The sequence below is a fragment of the Prionailurus viverrinus genome, chromosome B3 (assembly GCF_022837055.1).
Source record: "Prionailurus viverrinus isolate Anna chromosome B3, UM_Priviv_1.0, whole genome shotgun sequence".
Classification (NCBI taxonomy): domain Eukaryota; kingdom Metazoa; phylum Chordata; class Mammalia; order Carnivora; family Felidae; genus Prionailurus; species Prionailurus viverrinus.
The window spans coordinates 137482819-137509852 of record NC_062566.1 but is presented as its reverse complement, the minus strand read 5'-3'; the positions used below and the strand labels follow the sequence as shown (position 1 = coordinate 137509852).

Sequence of the window (27034 nt, the reverse complement as noted above, 5' to 3'; positions counted from 1 at the left end):
GTAACGCGCCTCTTTGTCACTGGTTAGGTTATGTACTGGGCCTGTTCGGTGATTAGGTTTGTTCTGTTTTTCTTTCCTTGCGATTTCTCCTTTTGCCCGTGTGTTATTTAGAAGTGTCCCATTTAACTTCCAACTATTTGGGGATTTTCGAGATCTTTTCCTTTTGTTGATTTCCAATTTGATTGTGCTGTAATCAGAGAACATTGTATGAATTCCACCTTTTCCAATTTACTGTACTTAAAAAATTTTAAGCCAATTTGTCTATTTTTTAAGCTTCTTAAAGTTTTTCACTAAAGCATAACTGACGTGATATTGTATTAGTGTCAGGCGTATGACATAGGGATTGGATATTCTGTACATTACAAAATGGTCACCTCTGTAGGTGTGGTGACCACCTGTCTCTGGTGATGAGTTTTGATTTCGAGATTGGAGCGTTATCACTATTTCCAGTGTGTGTTTTTTTAGTTTCCGAGAGCAGAAGGAATAACCATAGATCCTAAACGTAGCTCTTGTTCTCTAACACATGGAATTGATACAGGTCTGTCTGTTACTTTTGATGGAAAAAGAGAAGATTACTTTCCCGACCTAATGAAGTGGGCCTCTGAAAATGGAGCCTCTGTCGAGGGTTTCGAAATGGTCAACTTCAAAGAAGAGGGCTTTGGTTTGAGAGCAACAAGAGACATCAAGGTGAGTTTTGATCCCTTCGTCCGGGGGGCCCTCCGTGTGCTTGGACTGTGCTGCCGTGCGGGGACGGGACGTGCAGTCAGGTGTCTGGGCTTGCCCTGACCTCTTAGGCGAACAGGCAGCCTGCAGCCGGCACTCCGTGACCTGCTGCGGGGTCTCCAGGCTGACCGGGGGCCTGGAAGAGCCTTGCCCGTGTGCGAGGCCGCCCCTTCCTGTCCGTCCTCCCTGGGAGCCACGCTGCTAACCAGTGACCTGGGGCAGGTCAGCTCATGTTTCAGAGCCCCTGTTAGGAGGTCACAGAACGAGCCTCAAAGGATTCGAGACTTGAACGGAAGGATGTGGGCTCAGGTCGGTTATGGATGTGGCCACAGGGCCTGCGATAGAGTGGCTGTGGGGCGGAGGGCGGGCAGTGTCGGGTGCTTACCGGTTTTCTGGCGAAGGTGACTGAGTGCTTGGTGGTGCCACCTGCTGAAGCCTCACGGCCAGAGCTGAATGGGAAGGAGGAAGGGCAGTACAATCTGCTCAAAGGGACAAATGCTTTTCCTCTGCTCTGGGTCATACTTTCCAGATGAAGGCGGCAGCTGCACCCCGACATTCCCAGCCTCTCTCTGCCCCTCACTCGCCTCTCTCAGGAGGCATAGCTTAATCTGATGACTTGGGGCGAAGGAGCTGGCCGTGGCCTCTTTCTTGGTGGGAGCTGCTTGCCCACGTGCATCCCTTCCGCTGTGCTCTCTCCACTCTGTAAGCTTTACAGGGGCAGGCGGCACGTGGGGAGGCCCGTGGGGCTCCAGTTCTGCCTGGAACTAGGTGGGGGAGTCTGTCTAATTCTGGGATTCGGTAGGTGATATTTTGGGTGACCATCTGTTGTAGTCTTGTGTCTCTCTCAGTGGGTTCAGAACGTGCATGGAGGAAGTGACTGTTACTTATTCGGGCCCCTCAAACCTCAGGCAACATTTTTGGTCAAGTTGTAGTTAGCCTTTCATTGATACAGCGATACAACGTAGACTGGTTTATTTGACGCTATTAAATGTGTAGTATGTGAATCCTCCCTTGCTCGTTATCATAGCAGCCTTCCAAAGGAAAAAATAAAATCCCAAGGTCTCTTCCTTCATGATGCTTATAATCTATAGTAAGGAAGGAGACACACGGAAACATAGTTAAATGGTTGACATCGGGAGGAGGCCCCTAGTAACCAGGGTGTCACACGGTCTTCTCTTGTATCAGAGGAGAAGCATCATTTGTATAGATGCCACCCCGAGTATCTCAGCTGTGGTCTGTTTTCACTGTGTGCATTTTTTTAAGTTTTATTGAGGTCTAATTGATTAAAAAAACTGCACGTATCTAATGCTTACATTTTGATGGGTTGGGCATAAGCATACACCCATGTCATTACCACAGTCAGGGCACTGCTATGTGCACGTTGTAAGCAACATAGATACGTATGCAGAACGTACCAAAAAGAGACCTCACGTGTTGGCAAAGGATGAGGTAACACTTTGGAGAAGAAATTCAGTAAACCAAAACATGTCTTAGGGACTTGTGTGTTTGCTGGTTATCATTGTGCTTTATTTTTATTATTATTATTATTATTTTTTTTTTTAACATTTATTCATTTTTGAGAGAGAGAGATGGAGCGTGAGCAGGGTAGGGGCAGAGAAAGAGGGAGACACAGAATCCGAAGCAGGCTCCAGACTCTGAGCTGTCAGCACAGAGCCCGACGCAGGGCTTGACCCAACGAACTGTGAGATCATGACCTGAACTGAAGTCAGATGCCACATTGACTGAGCCACCCAGGCGCCCCTCATTGGGCTTCTTAAAGACAAGCATGCAGAGAAAGGAATGTTACTCTGGCCTCAGAAATGCAATGGCAAGAACAATTCATGTTGACAGAGTCAAGTTTTTGTTGGAGAGAGAAATTTTGTTTGTTTTGTTTTTAGAACTTAAAAGTACAGCAAAGAATTAAGAGTTTTGTGCGCCACCCCAAATCGCTATGTTTGCTGTAAAGTTGAAAGTCCCATTTTTTATTTGTTTTCTCAGCATGTATAGTCAGTGTTTCTGTTGGAAGTAGGATTTTAAACCCTGCTTCTGTTTGTTTGCACCATAAATGCTTACATTTAAAAATATATTTGATGATTAAAGATGAAGTGCTAATATGCAGCCTTCAATAGTATTTCCTGTGTAATTGGGTTTCTGACCATAGATGAAGTTTGGGCTGACGATTGTTACATGTTTTGATGATTCTATGATTTTCTTATTTTTTTTCTTCCTAGGCAGAAGAATTATTTTTGTGGGTTCCACGAAAATTACTAATGACCGTTGAATCTGCTAAAAATTCAGTGTTGGGTGAGAATAATTTCTGACTCGTTCAAGGCAAAGTACAAACGATAAAAATATGAGATTTTATTTTGTAGTTCTAAGGACCGTATTTGGATGTTTTCTCAAACTAGCGAAATAGTCCACCAAATTCATACTGTTTTCCATGCTGTTAATCTTCGGAAGAAAGGTGCATGTTAATTTAACTATTACAAGGCTTTCCAGTTATTTCTGTACCTTGAATATATATTTTGAATGAATACCTTTTAAGGCACTTTGTGGAACTTAACGCTGTTAACGTCTGGGTTAATTCAGGGCCCTTATATTCTCAAGACCGGATTCTTCAAGCTATGGGAAATATCACACTGGCCTTTCATCTGCTGTGTGAGCGAGCCGACCCTAACTCTTTCTGGCAGCCCTACATTCAGACCCTCCCCAGCGAATACGACACTCCTCTCTACTTTGAAGAGGATGAAGTTCGGGACCTTCAGTCCACACAAGCCATACATGATGTCTTCAGCCAGTATAAGAACACAGCCCGGCAGTACGCCTACTTCTATAAGGTCATCCAGGTGAGTGGCTGGTTACCGCTTAAGTGTACGTTGAAGAGTGAGAAGGAAAGGGAAATCGATAGCGGGAGTGTTCACTTCACATTTTATTACGGATGCTTAAACATTGCGCGTTTTAAGTTAAAAGGCGCTGCGATTCTAGTCCACTGTCTCTCTTTGTTCAGAATATCACTGAAGTACGGTTTGAGTGGATCTGACTTCATCAGTGGCCGGTGTGGATATAAGCAGTGCTTGTTCCTGAATCAGGAAAGTCACCAAACTTTTCTGAAAAGGAGAGGTCACAGTGGAACTTTAGAAGCTTTAAAATGTATCTAATACGAAAAGCTGCTCCGTGTGTCAATTTTCCAAGAAAAGGAAAGGCTCTTTGTGGGTTCTCCATGTATATGTTCACATGTATTTTACTAAATCATAGTGGCAGTTAATTTACTAATTCATAAAGCTGAGTTTTTGGTGTCTTTCAAAGTGTGCCATATGTTATATTAATTTTAATTAGTTCTAAGTGAAAGCGTTCTGTAAAAAGGTGTGTAAGGTTGTGAACATTTGAATTACACCTGGTTACCCCTTTCTTAGTTTTGGCATTTTGGCTGGCGTTATCTTGCGTTTCGTCAGAGTCAGTGTCGTGGTTCCCTCTGGAGCTGAGACGAGGGAGTGACTCTGGCCCCCAAGTTCCCCCTTTCTCTGTAGCTTAAGAATTAGCCCCTGGGCCGCAGTACCTGATACGTGGCCGGTGGGGATGCCGCTCAACTTCCTGTGTTGTACGAGGGCAGCCCCCCAACAAGGAGTTTTCCAACCCCAAATGTCAGTAGTGCTACGGTCGAGAAATCTTGCTTTGTGTTTATATATAGAACAAAGCATCTCAAGTACCTACATGATCCCCGAGTTCACCATCATTCCTGACTAATGACTGGATGCCTGGGGCCTGCCTGAACAGAAACAACTCCAGCTTTTTAGTGAGATGAACTTGAGCTGAAACCCAGATTCCGTATCTCACTTGCTATTTAAATATACTTTGGACATACAGCGAGCCTTTGAACAGCACAGTTTGAACGGCGTGGGTCCACCCATACACAGTTCTTTTTGAGAAATACAGCACGGTGTTGTGTCTGTATTTTCTCTCAGGATTCTGTTCATAACGTTTCCTTTGCTCCAGCTTTATTGTGACGACACTGTGTGTGTGTGTGTACGTATGTACGTGTGTATACATACACGTGTATTTATATATGTACAAATAATGTGTAACCTGCAAAATGTATGTTAATCACCTGTTCTTATCAGTGGGACTTCCTGTCAACCGTAGGCTGTTAGCGGTTCAGTTTCGGGGGGAGTCAAACGTGCTGTGTCGATTTTCGCCTGGGTGAGGGTCAGCACCCCATCGCCTGCATCATTTGGGGGTCAGCCATAGGTGCTCTGCCCCTCTTTGTTTCTGCATCCGTAGGATAGAAGCATGAGCCCCGTTTCTCAGGGTAGCTGATGTCAGCCAGCCAAGGTCGGGCTTCTGCCAGAGCACGCGTGCGGCGCCGGGCCTCGGTGCCTGTGGCCTTGGGAGCACAGTCCCGTCCGGGGGGAGCACCAAGGACATCTCGGTTGAAGCCCCCGCATCCGGTGCAGCGTGCTGATCGGGGAGGTGCGCTCCGGGGCGGTGCTCTTTGGGGCGTGTGCCTGTGCTCCTGTTTCCTCATCTGTAAAACAGGATAGTGCCGCGCCCGACTGCAGGGTTGCAGAACCAACCACACGCGTTGATCTGTGTGCGGCCCTTGACCCAGCAGCGTTGGCTGCGGAAATTCTCCCTCCATTTGTGTCTATTTTGCATCTCGTTCCTTCAGGCCGCGTCGCTCAGTTGTTTCCGTTTTTATTGCTCTAAATTGCTTCTCCCCCACACCTGCCTGCCATTCCTTCGGTTAGTTCTTCTTGACCTTCTGTCCGAAGCAGCCCTAGCGGCCACGGATATGAGTATTCCCTCAAGACCAGGGACTGCACTCACAGTGACCCATTGCAAGCTCAAAGTTGAGCTTCAGAGTCTCAGGCTTTTGTCGTCATTGTTGATGACTGTGCTTTCTCGTTGTGAAACACTAACAGTTGACCCAGACGTCTGTGTGTTGGCTCCACTTTAAAACCCGTGTTAAGTGACGTACCGTCGAGTCAGGCTGGCGCCGCAGGAAAACGGCCCAGTTTGTCCTGGGACCCTCCGGGCTGCCGCGTGTGCCTGTTCCAGCAGGAGGGGGACGGCTTCGCGTGTGGTGAACACTGTCCTCCCGACCCCGCGGTCAGTCGCGGGACACTCACTTCACGTTAGTAAACCAGACAGTAGAAGGGAGTCACCACAAAGTGGAACGGCATCCCGATGCGATTTGGTGGGACAGTTCCCAGCGAGTGGTTTTCCTTCAGTGCTGGTTGGAATAGCACAGGCGGCGTGAAAGGGGGGCGAGCCGCCGCGACAGCCGGGAGGGTCCAGCTGCGGGGCGGAGGGTGTTTGCGTAGCTGTCTTTTAAAAAGTGACGCCGCGAGTCTAGCCGCTTTTCTGGCTGTAGAAGGTTCTCGCTGCTCACGGCAGTCGTCGGGATCCACCGGAAACACACACGCTCATGTCGGACTGCCGTGATTTTGTTAGGTCGGGTTTTCTCACCCCAGCGGCAAACCGTGTGTCTTCCTCCTGCTGTTCCAGGGTCAGGTGTGGGGCTTTTGCTCCGTTTTAGGAGGTCACTTCATCAGTGCGTTGGCACTCGGGGAGAGGGAGCGAGGAGTGTGTTACATCAGTTCATTGTTAACATTTTTTTTTTTTAATGTTTATTTTTGAGAGAGAGACAGAGCATGAGCAGGGGAGGGGCAGAGAGAGGAGGAGACACAGAATCCGAAACAGGCCCCCAGGCTCTGAGCTGTCAGCACCCAGCCCGACGTGGGGCTCAAACTCACAGACCGCGAGATCATGACCTGAGCCCGAAGTCGGTCACTTAACCGACTGAGCCACCCAGGCGCCCCACCGTTAACATTTTCGTTACAGTGACGTGTCCTTGGTTTTGTTTTGTTGGGCACTGTGGCTCTTAACCTTTTCTGGGTCATGGGAGAACCCTCTTCCCAGAGAAACGTATGTTTCTTTATGTTTTATAGAACATATAGATATAGAACATATATGTGTCGATATGTTCTGTATCACAAACACTCGTGTACCGATTGAGGGTGTCCAGATTTTCCAGAACCTGATTTGCAGGTTTTAGTTATGGCTTCCCATTTAAAGCTATTTTCCTGCGGCTGGGCATTGACACTGAAACTTGTTATTTTTCTTCTGAGCTGACTGCTGTCTTGAAGGTCTGCAGGCCACAGTTCTTGGCCGCTGTCTCTGGGTGCACCCGCAGCGTGAGTGCAAGCATGACCTGGTCCTGTGTGTCTCTGCTGATGACCCCCAGTCCCTGGGGGGAAGGACCCGGAAAAGTGTTGACAGTCGCTTCAGTAGTATGTCTTGCTTCAGGCTCTAGGATGCTAATTCTGAAAGAAAAGCAGCACTGGTACTAACTTCTGGTAATTATAAATTCTCTTAGGTAGATTTCTCTATTGCAATTTTTATTTTCATGTTTGTCTCTCTGTTTCCTTGGTTGTTGACTAAAAATCAGAAAAATAACTTCCCATGCTCTGTTCTCGCAGCGTATTTTCTCGGTCAAGGGTTTTTCAGAGCGACCACTTGTTCAGATTACTTTCTGTCTTTAACTTGCTTTAACAGGGTTTGTTCAGAAGTCTTTCTGAGCCTCTGCTGGTTCTCCTCTGCAGAGTCGGGGTTTGGGTTTTCTAGGTTTTTTTACATTATACTTACATCGTATTCTTGAGATGAGATGTTCAGCACACAGGGTTTTCTTTAGGTGTTCAGCAGGTGGTAGTGTGTAACCAGAAGCCTCAGACTCCAGGAGTTGTGAGAGCAGACCTTGTGTGAAGGTGGGAGGCCTGCTGGTGAGGCCTTAACACTGCGGCTCGGTGGTTGAGAAATGTCTACCCAGCCTCAGGGAGCTAAGGTAGGACCCGTGGCTCAGCCCGACACTGGAAGGGGCTTGTGTGGATTGACACCCCTGAGCACTGGTGAAATTTCTGTCAGTTTGTGAAACGGGGACCAGTGAAGAAGAGAAGATTAGTGGTAGAAGGCAGAACTTGGGATTTTAAGCCATTGCAGGGTTTTTATTTATTTTGAAACTTCTTTTTATGATTTTTTTTTTAATTTTAAAGCTTATTTATCTTGAGAGAGAGAGAGAGAGAGAGAGAGCATGTGCACAAGTTGGGAAGGGGCAGAGAGAGAGGGAGAGAGACAATCCCAAGCGGGCCCCGCACTGTCAGTGCCCAGCCACAAAATCGCGAGATGGTGACCTGAGCCCAAGTCAGACACTTACCCGAGTGAGTCACCCAGGCGCCCCAAAACTGTTGCAGAGGTTTTAAACCTATAAGAATACACCCAGCAGACCGGGGCTTTCCAGAGTTCGGCTCCACGTTGAGATTTCTGCATGGAAATATGGGACTGGTTTTGTGATAGAAATCACTGGAAAGGGAGGGTTTGGCTTACAACCAGCTCTGACGCAGTGTAATTGTGTGAAGGTGAAGAGAGCCTCTCCGATCTGCCAGACTTAACACAGATGAACGATCGTCCACGTGTGTTGCTGACCCATGCCAGTGAAGAAGAACCGAACAGATGCTCTGAATGAAGAGTTGGTTTAATTGGCCATCCCATCCAACGGACCCGGCACCGCAATGCGGGGTGCCAGCTTCTCCTAAGGTTGCTGTCTCGGGACCCGCACGTTTTCCTGTGTTGCCGAGCTCAGATACGGTGTTCGTTCAAGGAGATGCAACTGTGGAGGGTTTAATAGAATAGAGGTTTTATCTACAAAATGACTGTTTTCCATCGATCCCCTAACCTGTGCGATTTGTCCCACCTCACCTGGGTCTTGTCTTTTGTGTAGACCAGTTTGAGCGGCTCAGGGGCAGGGATGGAGATGGAGAGACTCCCGTGTGTGCTAACTGCCACGAACCGTACTTCGGTGCAGCAAGCTTCCCCTGTGTCGGCCTTAAGGCCTCGGGACGGAGTCAGGCAGTCTTAAGTTGCCTCTCTCCCTTGAATAGCCCACTTCCCCTACCTCACCGGGGCCGCAGTGGCAGAAGATTCTAGCAGTCTCCTCCTCACAACCTGGCAGGAAACAGAGCCCACCAAGCGGCAGAGGAAGACGTCCCATTCGGTTCTTGGCCTCTCGTGGCTCTTGCGGCTAAAACACACACAGTTGCTTCTCCCGTTGCTCACGGTTCTACCTTGTCTCTGACGGAGGCACACGAGAATTGCACGAGGTGTGAGTTGCCAGACAGGCGTAGCCCGTGTTCTCCTAAAGCTCTCCTCTACGCTTGGAAGCGGATCCCACACGGGGCCGTCGGGGAGGAGCGTCCGAGTGGAGTGAGCAGTAGTTTACTCTGAGGACCCCGATGTCCAGAGACGCTCGGGTGACATCTGTCAGCGCACAGAGCTGCTTGCAGACCTCGGTGTGGATGCGTGTGCTTGAGCAGCGCAGTGAGGGAGCACACGCACGTGGGTTCCTGGAAGTGTGTCCTCTGGAGGCCGAGGCTGTGAGCTGGTGCTTCCCGGGTCGTGCACAGCTTGTGGCTCGCAGGCGATGCGGGGCTCTGTGTGGTCCGCTTCCCCCGCCGTCGGTCCTGCCCCTCCGCCTGGAAACCTGTGTACGAGCCTTCCTTCACGGGCCCGTCCGCCGCCTCCTGACCTTGGAGTCGCTGCCCCGGCTTTGTTTTGAACCCGCGTGTCCTCTCGATTGTTCCATTTTTCAGCTAATGAACGTGTCTCTCCGGTGTGGGAGCTGGCGCACCGGATGGGGACTGGGCTCCCTGGGGATTTAAACGACTTTTCTTTCTAAATGTTTTGTTTTCTAATGTTGTCAAAATGAATGAACTTTCACGCTTACAGAAAAGTTGCATGCAAAGCGCAAAGTTGAAAGTGTGGCCGCGGGTGGACGGACGGACGCTGCTTCCTGGATACCGTCCTCCTGACCTCATTCCCACGTACGTGATTTTCCTCGGAGGCTAACGTGTGCCAGATGGGACGTTTTTGTCCTTAGCCGCCTTCGTGGCGAAGCCACCCGAGTGGATAGCTGCAGAAGTGAAGAGGGAAGGAAGCGAGTCAGAGGTGATGATGGGAACAGAGGAGGCCGTTTGACAGGTTTGGAGGTGTCAGAGGCGGGAGCAGCGAGTCCATATTTATTCCTTGGCTGCCGTGGTAACAGACCGGGTAGAGGCCATGGGACACGGAGGGAGAGGATGATTTCCGTTCGCAGGGTGCTCATGTGAGTTGGCTGGGGCCTTTTCCCTTCAGGTGGGTAGTTTCTGTGCCGTGTGCCTCGTGGGACTGGCCTGGGGAGGCAGGACAGGGGTGGGGCCGGGCCGAGTGGCTCCTGAACACATGGCAGGAAACCCCGAGCCCAGCTGGTCTCACCTGCTTTCCCCTCCAGGGCTGTTGTCCTTCCAGTTACCTGGGAGGGGGCTGGTCACTCTCCCTTTGCAGGTGTAGAATCCAGATGTGGGGCAGCTGGCCGGATGCTGAGGGCCCTACACCCTGGGCTGGGGTCGGAGCAGATCTGCTAGCCCCACGCCCGTGTCCTTGGATCTCTGAAGTTTCTGGTCTTAATTTTGGAACAAAGAAGCAGTTGTTTATTTTTTATGTTAATTTAATTTTGGGGGGGGGGGCAGAGAGTAGGGGAGGCAGGATCTGAAGCAGGCTTTGCAGTCTGGGCAGAGCCCGACGTGGGGCTTGAATTTGCAAACCGCGAGATCATGACCTGAGCTGAAGTTGGATGGTTAACTGACTGAGCCACCCAGGTGCCTTAGAAGTGGTCTGTTTTTAAGGGCAGAGCAGTCTTGTTTAAAATCTCCCTTGGGCTATTTTACAGAAAGCTGAGTAAGGCCTGCTGATTTCGAGGCCCCTGCTGGTCAGGCCCATGTGGGGCCTACACAGGGCTCACCTGCTGGCAGTTTTTTCCAGCAGTGGAAAGAAATGCCCCTCCTGCCCTGCCCGCCTCACGCTGTACAGAGAGGTGGGAGATGCTCACTCTCAGAGGAACCGACACCTCTGCCCACGGCTTTCCCTGCAAGCTGTGAGGAAGCTGGCGGTCCTTTTTTTATTGTTGTCTTGCCCGATTCAGTGTTTGTTTAATTTATTTATTCATGATGTTTATTTATTTTTGAGAGAGAGAAAGAGAGCATGAGCAGGGGAGGAGCACAGAGAGAGGGGAACAGAGCCCAACGCGGGGCTCGAACTCACGAACTGTAAGATCATGACCTGAGCTGAAGTCGGACGCTCAACCAACAGAGCAACCCAGATGCCCCTTTACGAATTTGTTTTTTAAAGATATTAAAAAATGTGAAAACACTGGAGCTTAGGAAATCCGTCCAGGTTTGCATCATCTCTGGAGACTTTCCAGTGCCGTTATAGTCTTTCTTAGAGCCTCTAGCTGTCTTGCCGAAACGTCCTGACCTGTATCCTTGCTGGTCCCCAATAGCTGACCTTGGCTGACCTTGACCATGAATAATTTGTGTCACGTGTGCAAAAGTGTTGTCCTTATTGCATTCCTCATGTAAGGTTTCTGTTTTGTAAATTATCCACATTAAACATTTTCATCATTTTCCTAAATAGAGGCTGCAAATCTAAATCATTTAAAAATCCAATTTGTTTTTACCTGCGCTCACTTGTTCTGCATACCGTTAGAGCAGTGCAGGTGGACGTGGACCGCACCTTCCAGAATCCAGTGGCCCTTGTTTCCTGTTTTTTCCAGCTTGAGTTTCAGCAGCCTTTGGGGAACTTGAGAAATGCAGTGCTTTGCTCTCTGCTCATGGCTCTAACTGGGGAGGGCGTTCCTGTCTTGTCGCTGGGAGCATTTCATGCTGTGTCTGTTCAGGAGGAGGCGTGGCAGCCCCAGGCCCCGCATCCTCGTGTAGAAGTTCTCGGGTACGAATTTGGCATCCCCCATCTGCCCTGTGTGCTAGTGTCATCCTGTCCTGCCCTTGCCTGTCCCCGCTGACACTTCTCACTGGCAGCCCTCCTCTGGAACCATAGCCTCCCTGCCCTTTCTCATCTGCTTACCTGACTCTGGGCCCCTTCGGAGATCTTTCACAGTTGCTAATCAGTTAGGAACAGGCATCCAACAAAGGAGGCACGTGGATTGTCCCTGTCTCCTACTTGACACGTCACCCAGGCATCAGCGTGTTCATAGAGGCACCTGCGTGGGTAAGGCAGACAGAGCCACAGGCAGGACCTTACATACCCATCCCTGGTGGACTCCGGAAGGAAGGAGAATCAGCATTTGTGGCGTTGCCTGCTGTGTGTCAAGCACCGGGAAGAGAACTTTCCCTCCTGTTATTCTCATGGTGATGAGTCAGGAGAATCTGAGACAGAATTAACCAGGCTAGGTTTAGGACACACTCCCCCGATACCAGGCCCAGGTCACTGTGGTTAAATTTGTGTCTGGAGAGGTTAAAGCCTGAGAGGTTAGAGACAGGGCCTTGCTCTTAAGGTGGTGCTCATTGAGCCCACACTGCTGTGTGCCAGTGGTGGGCCACGGGGCTTGGCGAGGCTCCCCCAGTCCTCGTTGTTACCCCATAGCTGGGCATCGTGCCATTTTCCAGGGGAGGAGGCAGGCTGGGAGTGAGAAAGCTGCCCGGGCCTGCTGATGGCGAACCCGGATTGAGGTCTCAGTGCCCCCCACCCTGGGGGCTGTCCTACTTCGCTCTGTCACTGCAGCCCTGTCCTTCCCTCACCAGCCCGCTTTACCAGCCCTGGCTCTTCCCACTAGTTGGATCAGTAGAACTTCGTGAAATCCGCCCAAGTTTAAAAACAAGCCTCAAAAAAAAAAAAAAAAAAATCTTTCTCGAAAGCTGCTTTTTCTCCCCAGCCCCCCAAGGTCTGTATTTGTAAATTCCCTAACCTCTGGGACAGGATTTTGGGGCTTTCTCTTCTGCCTGCTGGAAGACGGGACTTGCTCGTGTTTCTGACCTGGGATAAGTGCCCAGGGGAGTGAACACATTGCGACCACGCTTGTGGGTTGACGTTACCCTCCCAGGCTCCATTCCTGCCCTGCAGGACTGTGCCGTGTGTGATTTCCTGACGATCGGAATGGTTTGGGACGCAGCCGCCGCATGGCCGCTGTTGGTATCCGTCATCTACTCTCCAGGAAGACAACAGAACCAGTAGAGTGTGCACGTGTGTAGAGGAAGAGATTTATTTTAAGGAACTGGCTCGTGTAGTTATGGAGGCTGGCAACTCCAGAATTGACAGGAGGGACCAGCAGGGGGAGACCCTGCAAGGAGCCGATGCTGCAGCTCAAGTCCGAAGGCTGTGGGATTCCCTCTTGCTTGGGGAAGCTCAGTCAGCCTGTGTTCTATTCCGGCCGTCAGCTGATTGGATGAGGCCCACCGGTGTTAGGAAGGGCACTCTGCTGTTTTTACTCATAGTCCGCCGATTTGCATGTTAGTCTCATCCAGAAACAGCCTTACGGAAGCATCCGGCATAACCAAATACCTGGGCACCGTGGCCCAGCCAAGTTGTCACATGAAATGAGCCACCGCGGTGAGCATGCTGTTGGTCTCTCTCGCGGCACTTGTCCCCGTCTGCGCTTGCTCTCGTATTTGCGTCTTCCTCTGGAGCACGAGCTTCACGGGGAGGGACCTCTGTCTCCCGGGCGCCGCGTGGCACTGCTGTCAGCACCGTGCCCGCCACAGAGGAGGCTCGGGCAGGGGAGCCGCTTGCCTGCCTTGCGGGTCTCCACGTGTCAGGCGCGTGTGGCCAGGGTCCCCGGGGGCCGGTGAGGCGCCAATACCTCAGCCCGTCTTCTCTCCCCAAGCCGTGTGCCTGCGGAGCCGCATCATCCTCGCAGCGGCAGCCTTTTCTAGTTTGCCCAGAGGTCCCTGGCAGGCAGTCTTGTCCCTACCGGGCCAAGTGCCGATCCCGAGTACAACCCCACATTCCTCACGCTGCCTGAGGCACGTCCTGGCCGTATGTGTCCTCCTAGCCTTTCTTTCTCTGGCTTCCAAGAGGTGAAGTTTGCAGTGAAGGAAGGGCTTGTTAGATCCTCCGCGTTTAGCAGATCGAGTCTAGCAGCTCTCCAGATGACTGGTTTATATTCTTTTGGGTAGTTGTATTTTTCTCTGTTAAGAAAAAAAAAAAAAGGACTTTCTGTCTTCCCTGGAAGATTGGGCAGTGTGAAGTAAGTACACCCCCCAACACCATCAGCTTCTGTTTTCGTATCGTCCTCACCCGACGCTCGCCTCCTGGCCACTAGGCTCAGGTTCTGTGCTGGTAGACACTGGGCCCCTTTCCTTCCCCTTCTTACTGGATCTTTGCTTATGTAGCCCCCCCACCGCCGTGTTCCCCGGTGAGTCTCTCCAGCCAGGGCCTCCGGGCTGCGCCGAGCCTCACATTTGCTGTCTGTGTTACTCCAGTGAATTCCTCCTCCTCCGGTCCGCTCGTTAGCGTGGAGACAGCTGAGACCAGTGTGTTCTTCCCGACGCTCCCCCCGGAAGTTACCGGGTGTCTCTCCCCCCCCCCCCCCCCTCCGACTCACATATGACTATAGCAGGGTGCCCGGTGATGATCAGCCACGTTAGGTCTGAGTTACACCTTTGGAGAGCTGGTTACGTTAGGCCCCCCGCCGGGTTCTTTTGTTGTCATGCTCGGTCACACATTTTGATTTGGGTCGTTTTCCCTTCTACAAGTCAACTTTATGCTTTTCAGCTTAAAAGAAAACGTTCTAAATGTTAGTAGTCGAAAACAGCACAGATACCGTGTTCATGTTGACTCTTGTCAGGGAAAAAAGTTAAGTATTTTTTAAGTAAGTCAAATACCTATTTGAAATACTTGTTGATCGTAATGGGGTTTTACTGAATGCCTGGGTCTCAAGTTCAGTGGTAGGTGCTGTAAGGAGATAGAAAAGTAATATGAGATCCTTGCCTTTTCAAAGTTTATGGTAGAGATAGGAGGGACACAACTGGCGGGAAACATTGAAGAACCAAAACAGTAAACTGAGGCAGTGACTGCTGTCTGAGCTCTAGGGTGCCTGGGGGCAGTCAGGTGGCTGTAGCTCGAAAGGCAGAATTGTCTGGTTGAGGGAAATACTGTCAGAGAAGGTCTGGGCTTGGGGGCGAGCAGGGCATATGCAGAGGGGCCCGAGAAGACAGCCCGAGCCTGCAGAGGCCACAGCCCTGGAATGGTGGGAAGTCACTGTGGATTTGTGGGGACCAGCTCCCAGAAATCTGACACATGAATCTCTCCCGAGGTCTGTAGCTCCTGTGGCTCAGGCCAATGTGAGACGAGATGGCTTGGCTTTAGCAAGTCTGTTTATGTCACACCTGCTCAAGTCACCCCAACTCCCCGAGCCTCAGTTTCCACAATGATGGCCTATCCTGTCTCACAGATTTGTAGGTGTGGCTGAGGTATCGGCAGCCATAAGTGGGTTTTTTAAATGCAAGCCTTGCTATTGGTGTCATTAGGCAGGAGCTGGGCTTGAGCGCCCTTCAGGGATGTCGTGAAGGAAATTTCCTGCACTGGGTGTAACAGGCAAGAAGATGAAATAGAAAGGCCTGTTCACAGGAGCTGGGGTGGAAGGCACAACAGAGAGGCGTAGGGAGAGACAGAAGGAGGTAGAGCACGAGGCCAGAGATGTGGCAGGAGCCAGGCTTGAGGGCCGTCGGCAGGCCTTGGGGTTTGTGTCCTCACCTGCTGGGGGGCCACCGCCGCCGTGCCTGGGTTTGCTCGCTTGCTGAAAGAGAACTTGAGAAGCGGGGAGGCCTGAGGGACGCGAGAAGTATTTAGAGGTAAGAATTGATGGCATCTGGTGACACGCTGGGTGTGGGGAGTGGGGAGACAGGTCGTTACGGACGATCACGGAATACCCTGGTTCTAGATGTCCCTTCTCCCCCTCGCCCCTAGACCGACTCTCCCCCTCCCTCTCTCTATTTCTAACTTCTGTGCTTAGGGAAGACATGTTTGATCCTACATTCCTAGCTTCTTTTAACTCGTTTGAGCCGAAGACACACCAGAAGTGACCTTGTATCCGAGTTTTCCGTCCAGACGGGTTTATTTTGTCCTTTGGAATGTGTATTTCAAGCAGAAATCTTTTGTATGCAGAAGTCAAGCCTGGAGCAAATTTTTATTGTGCAATTATAAGCCGTGAAAGTGAAGGTTTTAATGGAACTGCTCACCCAACCTTAACCATGGGGGCCCACACGCAGCAGCACATCCGAAGGGAAAGCTGTCAGAACAGCAGCTTTCAATTTAAATATATCAGGGATTTCAAAGACCGATTCTAATGAGTTTTAAAATCTTTGTGTCAGCCTCGTGTTTTTTCTTTAAATGCTGTGAAGTCATTTAAAATTAATAAGCCGGTTTTTATTTGGCGGCGTTTACATCAGAAACGCTACCATCGGCTCTGAAGTCGCTGCTCTTCTGTGGTCTCGTCATTCATCTAAAGGGAATTAGTAGCCGTGGTTTCTCGAACCGGTAGAACATCAGCTTCCTGTTCGTGGGCGAGTAGACTTACCTGACAGACCATGTAGAGCTAGCTGCTGTGTCTGAATACTGACACCGTCACCTGACCGTGGGCAAAGTGGTGACAGATGAAGTTTCCAGTAAATGTGGCCGTGGAGCGGGGACTCGCGGACAGCGCTCCACAGCCGAGGAAGATCTGTCGGGAAGTCGGTCTCCTCGCACGGGCACCACCTCTCCCCCCACGAGAGGTCTCTCCGGATCTGGGCCTTCTCTTTCCGGCAGTTGTCACATGTTACCAGGTGCCACCGAGACGCAGGAGCACCTGTTAGTGCTGCTGGGCCATACGGAGCTCACGACGCAGTTTCTGCTCTCAAGGAGCTTCTGGCCTGGTGGAAAACCCGGTCAGGACACTGATGAATAGTAGTTGGGGGGCGGGGGCGGCCCAGAGGCAAGGGAAACAGCAGGAAAAGGCGGGGAGGGGTCAGGAGAGGCTTCACAGAGGTGGGGTGGCACCTGACCCTGAAGACAGGCCAGGAGTTTACCAGGTTGAAGGCCAAGGGTGCAGCCTAGCCACTGGGCGTGCTGGAGCGTGAGGTGCTGGGGGAAGGGAAGGCAAGGTGGAGGGACAGGCTGCAAGGGAGGGGGGGCCCAGCCCTCGGCATCTGCATGACGCACAGCTCCAGGCGACCCGCACAACAGCCCTGCTGGGTCTGCTTGCTTCTGTTCCCATTTGCCAGGGGAGGAAGTCGAGGCCGATTTGCTGGTGGGTCTGTCCTCGGTCTTCAGTTCATACACGATTACGAGTTTAATCATTCTGGCACGCCAGAACTGAGGTTCAGGTCCGACTCGAAGTATCTCCTCTACTCTTCGTGCTGGCTGCACCTTATAACCACGGGAGACGGTCATTTGTCCCATAAAGTCTTCCTGAGTACCAACTGCTCGGTGAATCTGACCTGTATTTCAGCAGGAGCTGTCGAAGTGTTTTAAGCAGCAGTTGGTGTTCTCAGGAGCCCCGCTAAAATGGAAGCGCCACAGAGGCAGGGTTTGGCCTTTGTTGTTCAAGTAACCGGACCAATGAGTGGGGTCACACGGGAAGAATTCCGTCATCAACTGCTGGACGGGAAGTCTGCTCCTGTGTGGGGCCAAGAGGAGGCAGTGCCTGAGTTTGCAGGGTCAGCACTTTCGACACAATTCTGGGTTTTCTCTCCAGTGTGTGGGTAGGCACTGTGTTCTCGGAGAGGTTGCTCTAGGTTTTAAAGCATCATAAGACAGGACAATGGACCACATCGTATCTGCATCAAGAAAAAGGCATTCCAAGCCAAGCTTACTGACTTTTTAATTTAAAGGGGTATTCTAGGTGGCTCAGTCAGCTAAGATCTGATGTTAATCTAAGACTGAGCCACTCGGGTGCCCCACAGATTGGTGTTTCTTGACAAGAAGCTCCCCTGTCACTGCCCTTTGGGTCCCGAGGTGTGTCTCAGGTGAGGTACGGAACGTGCTGCTGGCCCGTGGTGGTTCTTCCAGTGCAGTGAACCCCCGGGTGACTGTCCCTTCGAGGCACCCGCGGGCACAGAAGGCACACACTCAGCTCTGTTCTCTCCTCGGTCCCTAGTTCACAAGCTAGTGGGGGAAATAAGACAGATGGGGAAAGCTAAATGACAATACAACATTAGAGCGACAGTTGATGGCCGCAGAAGGATTTTGCTAGTTGGTACAGGCTCAGTTGCCTAAATTCTAGGGGGAAGTTGCTAAGAGAACTTCAGAGGCAGGGAAGATTCTTGTGATTGAAGAGTTGACCACATCAAAAGTATGGCCACACATTAAAGGCAGTAAAAGTCAGTAAGAGCTCCACACGTTGAACATTATAAGCTTTTTAAAATAAGATTTACGTATGGTCTTCTCAGACATTGTACGTGGCAAGTACTAGAAGAAGGTAAAAGTTAACCGGTATCTGAATTGCTAAATTATTGTAATCGTGAGTAGGCATCTGACTATCGGTTATTCTCGTAAATGGCTGACATTAATTACAGAATAAATATATCAGGATAGCAAAAACAGAATAGAAAAAAAGGATGGGGACATTTGTAGTAAAGACAAGTAGTTTGGGTAATTTTCTGTTGATTCTAGATTTAATTGAGATTCAACTTACACATGCAAGGTGCACGTGTATCAAATATCCGTTAGGCTTTGTCCTAAGTGACCACACCTGAGACTGCGCCGTGGCAGGTGTCTGGCTTGCAGGAAAGCCCCCTGGTGTCCTTTCCCAGGTGGCACCCATTCCCACCCTCTTCCAGAGGCGACGCTGGTCCGACTCTGTCCCCACAGCTGACTTGGTGTGTCTGCTAAGCCTCTACAGGTCGCGTCGAGCGGCGCTTTTGCTCAGCGTGATGTCTGGGAGACTCCTCACAGTACTTAGCTGCAGTCCCTTTCCTTTTTTTTTTTTTAATTAAAAAAACTTTTTTTAATGTTGGTTTACTTTTTAAGACAGAGAGAGGTAGGGAGGGAGGGAGGCCGTGAGTGCGGGAGGGGCAGAGAGAGAGGGAGACACAGAATCGGAAGCAGGCTCCAGGCTCCGAGCCGTCAGCACAGAGCCCTGTGTGGGGCTGGAACTCACGGACCGCGAGATTGTGACCCGAGCCGAAGTCGGACGCCCAACTGATTGAGCCACCCAGGCATTTCCCCCCCACCCCACCCCCAGTGCCTTTCATAAAAGCCTTTGATGATCAGAGTTATTAACTGTAACAAAGTCAAGTGTATCAGTTTCAAATATGCTTTTTTTGCGTCCCTTTAATGAACTCTTTGCCTAGTCCAGGGGTTCCCTGCCCTCAGGGGACAGAGACAATTTGGCTGTCACCGCTGGGCCAGGGATGCTGCTATCTGCACAACGCCCAGGACAGCCCACAGCCAGGGATGATGTGGCGTGAGAGGTCACTGCTGCTTTCAGGTGGGCACCTTGGCCAGCACGGCACCATGAAGATGCTCCTGTACGCGTGCTTCCAGAAGCTTTCTGGCATCACCTGTCACATGTAGCCCAGGGCCCACCTCTCCTTAGCCCTTGTGTATGTGACGAGAAGAATTTGAGAGGAATCTAGATTCTTCCACATCCGTGTCCCTAGCCTTTGATTTAGAACAAAACTCAGTACGTTATCAGGAGCTTTATACAGACATATGAACATATGGAACCAAAGTTTTGGTAGTTGGTGGCCCAAAAGCAGTACTGGGGGCGTGAATGTAATGGCCTGGCATCTGCAAAAACTGGAAAAATTTTCCCCTTCTGATCTGATTAGTGAGAACTTGATTCGAGCTTTGTCGTCGTTGTTACTTTTTAACTGTCCGGTTACAGCTGTAATGAAAACTCCACGCAAAAGGTGCCATTCAGAAAATAATTTGACTTGAAAGTGTGCTGTTTATATCCGACCCATACCTGGTTCTTTGCGTGTAAGCGTCGTGGTCAACTAGACATTTGCCAGACAGAAGGGGATTTGTTACTGGTTCCCACTGTGCTTCCAGTGTATGTCCCCTCATCACATCTTCCATAAGCTGAGCACATAGGTACACAGACCTTTTAGGATGGTCGGGAGACAAAGTACTTTCCGAAATGGTGTGCACAGCTCTTCTTGAACAGGATGGCAGAGACGGAAGGGTGGCTGGAGAACCCTGCCCGCGTTTAATGGTCCTGCCGGCTACGTTCATCACATTCTGACACTAAAATCTACTTTTTAGGCACACGTGGCTGTAGCGTGGTCAGATGGGGACAGATCCCCTTGTCCAGAATGTGTCGTGGGATGGTAACCGCTCGGTGGTCGAAACGGGCTCTGGCAAGGGGTCGGTTGATCTAGGGTTAGAGCCTCAGATCTTACTTCAGAATCCTCAAAAATAGGGGCTCCCGGGTGGCTTAGTCGGTTGAGCATCCAACTCTTGATCGTGGCTCAGGGCATGATCCCAGGGTCACGAGCTCGAGCCCCGTGTTGGGCCGCTTGCTGGGGACGCAGCCTGCTTCAGCTTCTGTCTTTCTCCCTTGCCCCTTTCCCCTGCTTGTGCCTCTTGGCCTAAAACAAAGTAAAGCACTCACTAAAAACACACGTTGCTGTTTGGAGACACCGCTTGTTCCCCTTGTACTACACTTGTGTGTGCTGTGCGCTAGAAAGCGCGAGGTTCAGAATGCGCCCTTGGGTCTGAGTCACAGCTCCGCCCCTGAGTAACCCAAGAGTTGACAGTCACTCAGCCTCAGTTTCCTCTGTCTGCTTCTGGTGGCACCAGTCGCTGCCTTATGTTGGGACTGGGCAGAGTAAAGGCGCAGCGGAGGAACGCTTCATGAGGTAGAAATCTTCACGTAACGGAAGGTACCCGTGGGCCCACCCACTTTCTAAGAAATTTCTCACTACGGTATGTATCGTGTCTGTATAGAGACAGCACTTGGGGTGGTCAGGTGAATGGATCGAGAGGCTCCTCCTCTTCCTAGGTGGGGGCCTGGGCCATAGTTCATCTGTAAAATCCGACAGTACCTATCTTCCAGGGTTACTGCAGGGCTGAGAGGTTCTAGCTGTAAAACGTCGAGGCCATCTGATGTGCCTGGCACACACTAGGTGCTCAATAAACATTAGTTGTTATTGTTACTGTGACCGTTAGAGTTGATTTGGGTAAGCGTGTCCTGCCTCAGTAGCACTTTTCCGCGTATACTGACCAGTCTGCTGCAGGCTGGCGATTAGCTCTCGAGATGCAAAGTTTTGGTCATCGGCACTGTGAAGGTGAGTGGAGGTCACGGGTCATGGACGTGTGAGCCAGACACACAGCCTGTCCTGCCTCCTCACTGGGGAGCCCATTCAGGGATGGGACTGTCCATCGATGTCACCTGCTCGGTCTTACCAGTCGCCTTAACAGGGCCATTCAGAGCCCCTGGAGGGCTGAGAACACCTTCGGTTTTGTCTCCCCAGCTCCTAGCCTGATGTTTGGCTTCTAGTAAATGTCTGTTGAATAAATTTTCATTATTTGCAGGTCAGGTCCAAAACTATACTCGAGATCCTGAGGAGAAAGCAGTGTGGCGAGAGTCTTTGACCATGGTGTCAGAGACCTTTTTGACTTTTTTGTTAAGTGAAATTGTTTTTAAAATTGTGAACCACACATAGGTATAAGAGAAAACATTAGCTTCACAGCTTAAGGAGGAAGATTAAAGCTTCATTGTGGTTGGTGGGGTTTCAGTGACCCAGAAGCCTCAAGCGGGCAGATCCGGATGAAGTTGGGGCCAGAAAGCAAGCCTAGTGGGAAATGCAGCTTCTCCCAGACTGGGTTTTGCCGTCATTCATGTGCACATGCACACGCAGAGCAGGGAGAGGTTTAATCAGAGAGCAGAGATCTTTCCTGCTCTCTCCCTCGGTGGCAGCAGCAGTAAACCTGGGTCCTGGAGTCCGCTCGAGCATGAGTCACCTGGGGGGGCTCGTCACAGACCGTGCTTCCTGGCCTCCACGCTGGCCCGTAGGTGTCGACTGAGGGCCCGGATGCAGCACACGGGAACACAGTGTCCTGGGCTGTGGGACCTCCAGGAAGCGCCTTCCGGAAGCCGGGCGCTTACTGTTGGAGCCTGTCTGGAGCATCTCACAACTTCTTTATGCTCCGCAATTTTCATCTGCTTCAGAGGAAGAAGCAGGCGTACGGGACTAGAGAGACTAAAATAAATTCATGGGCTTAGAAGGCAGGCCTTATGGAGGCCTTCAGATTGGCTGGTTTTCATAAGCACTTTGGAAATTGAAGAGACTCAGAGGGTTTGTCTGTGGATTTGGTGCCGCCGAAGCCTATCGGCGTAGAAGCAACTGTCTGTCACGTTTTAGCTGCTCATGTCTTTATTCAGAACAGCCAGCCTGCGATTCGGAGAATGTGGATATCTCCAAAAGCTATGCATTTGGGACTGAAATAGAGTATTAGTTCTCGGGTGACGGAGTGGACGCTGAGCATAGGTGGGGACAACAACGGGGGCGAGAGATTCTATCACAGCGTTAACGATGATCGTGAAACGGACCACATGCCCCTCATCGTGAGCAAAGTCTCCTGCCTCCGAACTGAAGAGAACGGACGTGTGTCCTTCCTGGAGTTTCCTCGGCTTCTATCTGCCCTTCTCAAAATTTCCCCTTACGTGCGCTTACCCTGTCTGTCCTCACTTTTCTCTCCTTGTCCAGACCACCCCTTTCACGCGTGCCCACGCGAGCGTCATGCCCTGTGTGTCTTCGTTCCATTGCTTACTCCCCCGACCCCGTGCTGCTGCTTCTGTTTTCCCTGCAAACGTGTTCATTTCTCTTTACCTAAAAGGTCACTAACATTTGCCGAGTGCCTGGGTCCCGGAGTGAAGATGCCATGGACCCGAGGCACAGCCAAACCACGGTGGACGTACGGCGAGCGAGAATAAAACTTGGTTGTTCTAACCCACTGAGATTTCAAAGACATTTGCTACTACAGGGAATCCCAGCCTGTCCTGACTGACACAGTGTGTATGCGCTTGTGTGAATTTTTTGCAGAAGTCAGGCCTGGCCCACATTTGTTTGTTTGAGGCTTCAGACAGCGCACATTCCTTATCTTAGTTCCTGTGGGCAGGAATCCAGGTGTGGCCTCGCTGGGCCCTCTGTTTCAGAGTCTCTCCCAGGCTGGGTCTCATCCGAAGGCTCATCTCCAAAAGATCTGCTTCCAAGCTCACCACGTGACTGGTGGTGGCCAGTTTCTGTTTCGGGGCCTCCGTTCCTTGCTGGCAGTTGGTCGGGGGCTGCTTTCGGTCTTTGCCGTGCGTACGAGACCCGTGGTTTTTATCAGATTCTCGACCTTCACCAGCCCCCTCCCCCCATTCTCTACTTCCTCTGCTACCCGCCAGTCTGGAGACCTAACTCGCGTGCCTCTCCTCCACGAGTCGTTGCCAGATCTCTCTCTTTCCAGCAACGTCTGCAGCCTCTTCTCTGTCAGTCCAACACGTCGATTATTCTGGTGTGGCACATCGTCTTTTACCCATCTGGACTGTCTGCAGTGACACTGTTAGCTTCTTGTGCGTATTGTTCCCCCCACACGATGCCTTACGTTTAGCGGACAGCAGTGTTCGATGCGTCGATAGACAAAGGTTTGGCAGACTGCGTCAAAAGGTGCAGAAGAAATACGCTTTAGCATGTCTGGGATGAAAGTGTGTGGCTTTTATGACTTTACCCCTTTATTATTATTTTATATGAAATAATAGCTACTTCGGTAACTTCTCAGATCAATCAAAGCCTTTTTTTTTTTTTTAAGTTTCTTAACACTGCCCCCCTTCCTACATTTCTGCAGATACATTTTATCCTGTAGGACACAGAGCATCACGGTCAATACTACATCTATCATATTATGTCCTGTTTTTATTTATTTTTTAATTTTTTTTAATGTTTTTATTTATTTTTGAGACCGAGACAGAGCATGAGCAGGGGAGGGGCAGAGAGAGAGGGAGACACAGAATCCGAAACAGGCTCCGGGCTCCGAGCTGTCAGCACAGAGCCCGACGCGGGGCTCGAACTCACAGACCGTGAGATCATGACCTGAGCCGAAGTCGGACGCTCAACTGACTGAACCAGCCAGGCGCCCCTGTTCTATTTTTATTTTTATGGACATAAATTTTAAGCATAGCGAGGAAGCTAAAAGATGTGATTAATTAGGCTATCCTTATAATTGGTGCCTTATTTCTACTAAAAGTCAGCGGGCATTTTCAAATCAAATGAGGAAGTTGTTGTCTTTCTCTCCAAAGGTATGTTTTCCTTGTCAGCATCCTGTGCCCATTTAGGTTACTGGGAGTAATTTGAAGTACTTAGCTTTATTTTTCAAAGTGAAAGGTTAATCTGCAAAATGATCACACTTGGAGACGTTAGCATAGCAGCAGCAGCAGCAATAATAATGAGAAGTAACATGGTCTTAGTAGCAGTAACAATAATAACGACAGCTACTACTCCAGGAGGGAGGCTGGGAAGGGGCCCAGGACACTCCCATCTGCCCACCAGGCTCCTGAGATTGACCCCGTTTCAGAACCAGGCGCTCCAAACCGGTGTGTCCCCACCTCGCACTGACTGGCCCTGCCCGCCGCGCCGGGAGACCCGAGCCACGTACCGGAGCGTGTTGTGTGGGAGGCGGCAAGATGGGGCACATCCAGATGAAAACCGTGGCCTCTGCCGGTGGGTACAAGGTGGCTGGCCTGACCCCAAGATCGCTGCCTTTCCTAATCTCACAGAAGTGCTCCTGTACCGAGTCACGTGTGCTTCCGCTTGGAGATGCCCTGCCCACCCCCTTTTTACAAAAAGAAAGAGCTAATTTAAAAAGAAATCTCTGCCTTGGTCAGTAGTCACTATAAGATGAGCGGTCTCTCCCTTTTCCTCCAAACTAAGTTTATGACTTACAGGGAAAACGTGAAGCAGGAACAGTGACCCTGGACTCAGTCCGGATTTATCTGCGCCTTGGGTTTGACAGGTTCAGTGGGAGAACCCAGGGCTCCCCCTGCTGGGCCCCACGGGGCAGGAAGCCACGTGGGGACCGAAACCAGGGCTGTCCGGCTCACGGTTTCCCGTGTCCTGGCACACATCTCACTTAGGAGTGGGCACCCCGTAAATGTTTGCTGAGCGAGCAAAAGAACGAACGAGTGCCTCAAGCAGCGCGTGGGCCACGCGGTAGGTCGACGTGGTACGGAATCAAGCGCTGGGCGACATTTTGCAGCCTGCGTGTGCTGGAAATCCAGAGGTCGGGAGAGCACGTGGAAGTTTGAAGGAGGACAGACCTTAAGCTGTATTGGGATTGGTGAACCAGCAGAAGGGGGTGAATTATCCTAGTTGGGAAAGCAGGATCAGATAGTAGTTGTGAAAACACAGGTGACCCTTGAAGAGCACATTTGCGCCACGTGGGTCCGCTTCTGTGTGGACTTTTGTCGGTAAATACAGCCCGTTGCTGTAAACGTGTTTTCTCTCCCTCGGGGTTTTGTCAGCGACCTGCTCTTTCCTCTAGCTTGCTCGATGGTGGGAATACAGCACACGGTACGTGCAGCACACAAAATATGAGCTAATTGGACGTGTCATCAGTAAGGCTTCCGGTCAGCAGCAGGCTCCTAACTAGTGAAGTTATATCTAATTGTCTTCGACTGTGCGTGGGCATTGGTGCCCTAACCCCGTTCAAGGGGCAACTTTTATTTTCCACGTCAGGTTTTACCGAGGATAAATAAGCTTACTTCCAGATTTGGCACCTTTTTTTTTTTTTTTTTTTTTTTTAAGAAATTAAAGGATGAATAAAAAAAACAGTGGTCATTTTGCCAAGCATGGAGTCGTAACTGACAAAGCTAATGATCTAGAAAAACCTATGCTGGAAAATGTCACTTTATTATATGTGTCTGGAAGTGCAGATGGGAAAACAGATTTTTTTCCTTTTGCAGTAGATTCATTAAGTGTTCGGGAAGAGGTTCTCTTCCACACCTTCCCCGGCCTGCGGAGTTTGACACTAAGTCTGAGCTCCGCTTGCCGCCCGTCAGGGGAGGAGGGGGCTGTTGCTCTTTACGGACCCAGGCCCGTCTGCAGGCCTGGGGCTGGGCGTCCGCCAGCAACCCCCCCCCCCCAACCCTGGGGTTCCAGGAGCCCCCCCGCAACCGGCAAGGGTGGAGGGGTCGTGGGGGGATGAAAAAACCTTAACTGTGGACACTCGGCGAGTGCACGGAAGCCACGGGCACCTGCCCCGGGCCATCCATGCGCAGCGCTGGCCGTGGGGACCGGGGCCGGGCCGCCAGCACGCTGAACTGTGCGCGCCCACCACTCACCTTGGAAAGGCAGTCCGCGCCCGACTTGTCACCAGACCCGGAGGAGCAGGAGCGTCACTTCGTGTGCTGATGCAGCAGTTAACCGTCCACGTGGAGGTCACGGCCGGTCATGTTTATTCTTGGCTGGTGCCGTCTGATCTCAAGACGGGGAGCGGATTGAGAGGAGACCCGGCCTTGCAGCAAACGTGTGGTCCGTCCCACCTCCCCGGGGGTGACTTACTCCCGGGCTCCACGCCTGGCACCCCAAAGCACTCCCTGGCATCTCCCATCCTGATTTCACTGCATTTCCGACCGTCCTTACCATCCGCTCTCTCAGCTCCTGCCAACTTGTGTCTCATTCCCCTGGAAATTGTTACAGACTCTGCAGGCTGCCCTTGTCCCTGCTTCTCTGAGAAAACAGACCACGGCCAGGAACTAGTCCTTCTTCCTCTTGTCTCCATGTTGGAGCTGTGTCTTCACCTCCTTGCGTCCCTCTGAGAAAGGATACCCCCTCCCCTCCCCAGGTGCCAAGGCGAGCCTGTGGCCTGTGCCAGGAGCTCTCAGACACTGCTTGTCTAGCTTTGTTCCCTTGGTTTACAGAACATCCCTGTCCTTTGACATAATGTCCTATCCATCTTCTGTCTTTAATGACTTTCATAAAAAATATTCCACACTCAAGAGTTCTTCAAGCCCCTGTAGCCTTGGTCGTCTCCACTGCACTGCCGTGACACGCCCTCTGGTGCGTCTTGGGACCGCCAGTCGCTGGTTCCCATATCTGTCCTCGCTGCCCAGTCTCCTTGCGTTCTCCAGGTTGCAGGACTCTGGGTTGGGAGTCAGATCTATATAGTCTTTGACTATAATCAAAAACCATCTTGTAATCAAAAGATGACTTAAGTCAGTGTATTGGATTTCTTGCTCTCTGTTCCAAGTAAACAATTTAATATCTGTCTTCAGGGTAGTACTTACGTATTAGGCAATGATTAAACTATTCCACTTAGGGGCGCCTGGGCGGCTCAGTCGGTAGAGCATCCGACTGGCTCGAGTCATGATCTCATGGTTCGTGAGTTCAAGCTCCACGTCAGTCTCTGTGCTGACAGCTCAGAGCCTGGAGCCTGCTTCGGATTCTGTGTCTCCCTCTCTCTCTGCTCCCTACTCACACGCTGTCTCTCTCTCAAAAGTAAATAAAGATTAAAAAAAAAATTT

The 27034-nt window shown here is 50.9% G+C and overlaps 1 protein-coding gene across 2 annotated transcripts in view; it reads left to right on the top strand.

Moving 5' to 3' along the window:
* The window catches only part of SETD3 (SET domain containing 3, actin histidine methyltransferase), an 80191-nt gene that overhangs the window by 19478 nt on the left and 33679 nt on the right, over positions 1–27034 (top strand). For both annotated transcript variants that reach the window (XR_007152901.1, XM_047862225.1), the window contains exons 4-6: positions 539–687; positions 2955–3027; positions 3313–3569. Coding sequence is in view for 1 of the 2 variants with exons in the window: in XM_047862225.1 (XP_047718181.1) it covers positions 539–687; positions 2955–3027; positions 3313–3569 (479 nt within the window). In the remaining variant the exon portion in view is untranslated. The remainder of the gene's footprint in view (positions 1–538; positions 688–2954; positions 3028–3312; positions 3570–27034) is intronic.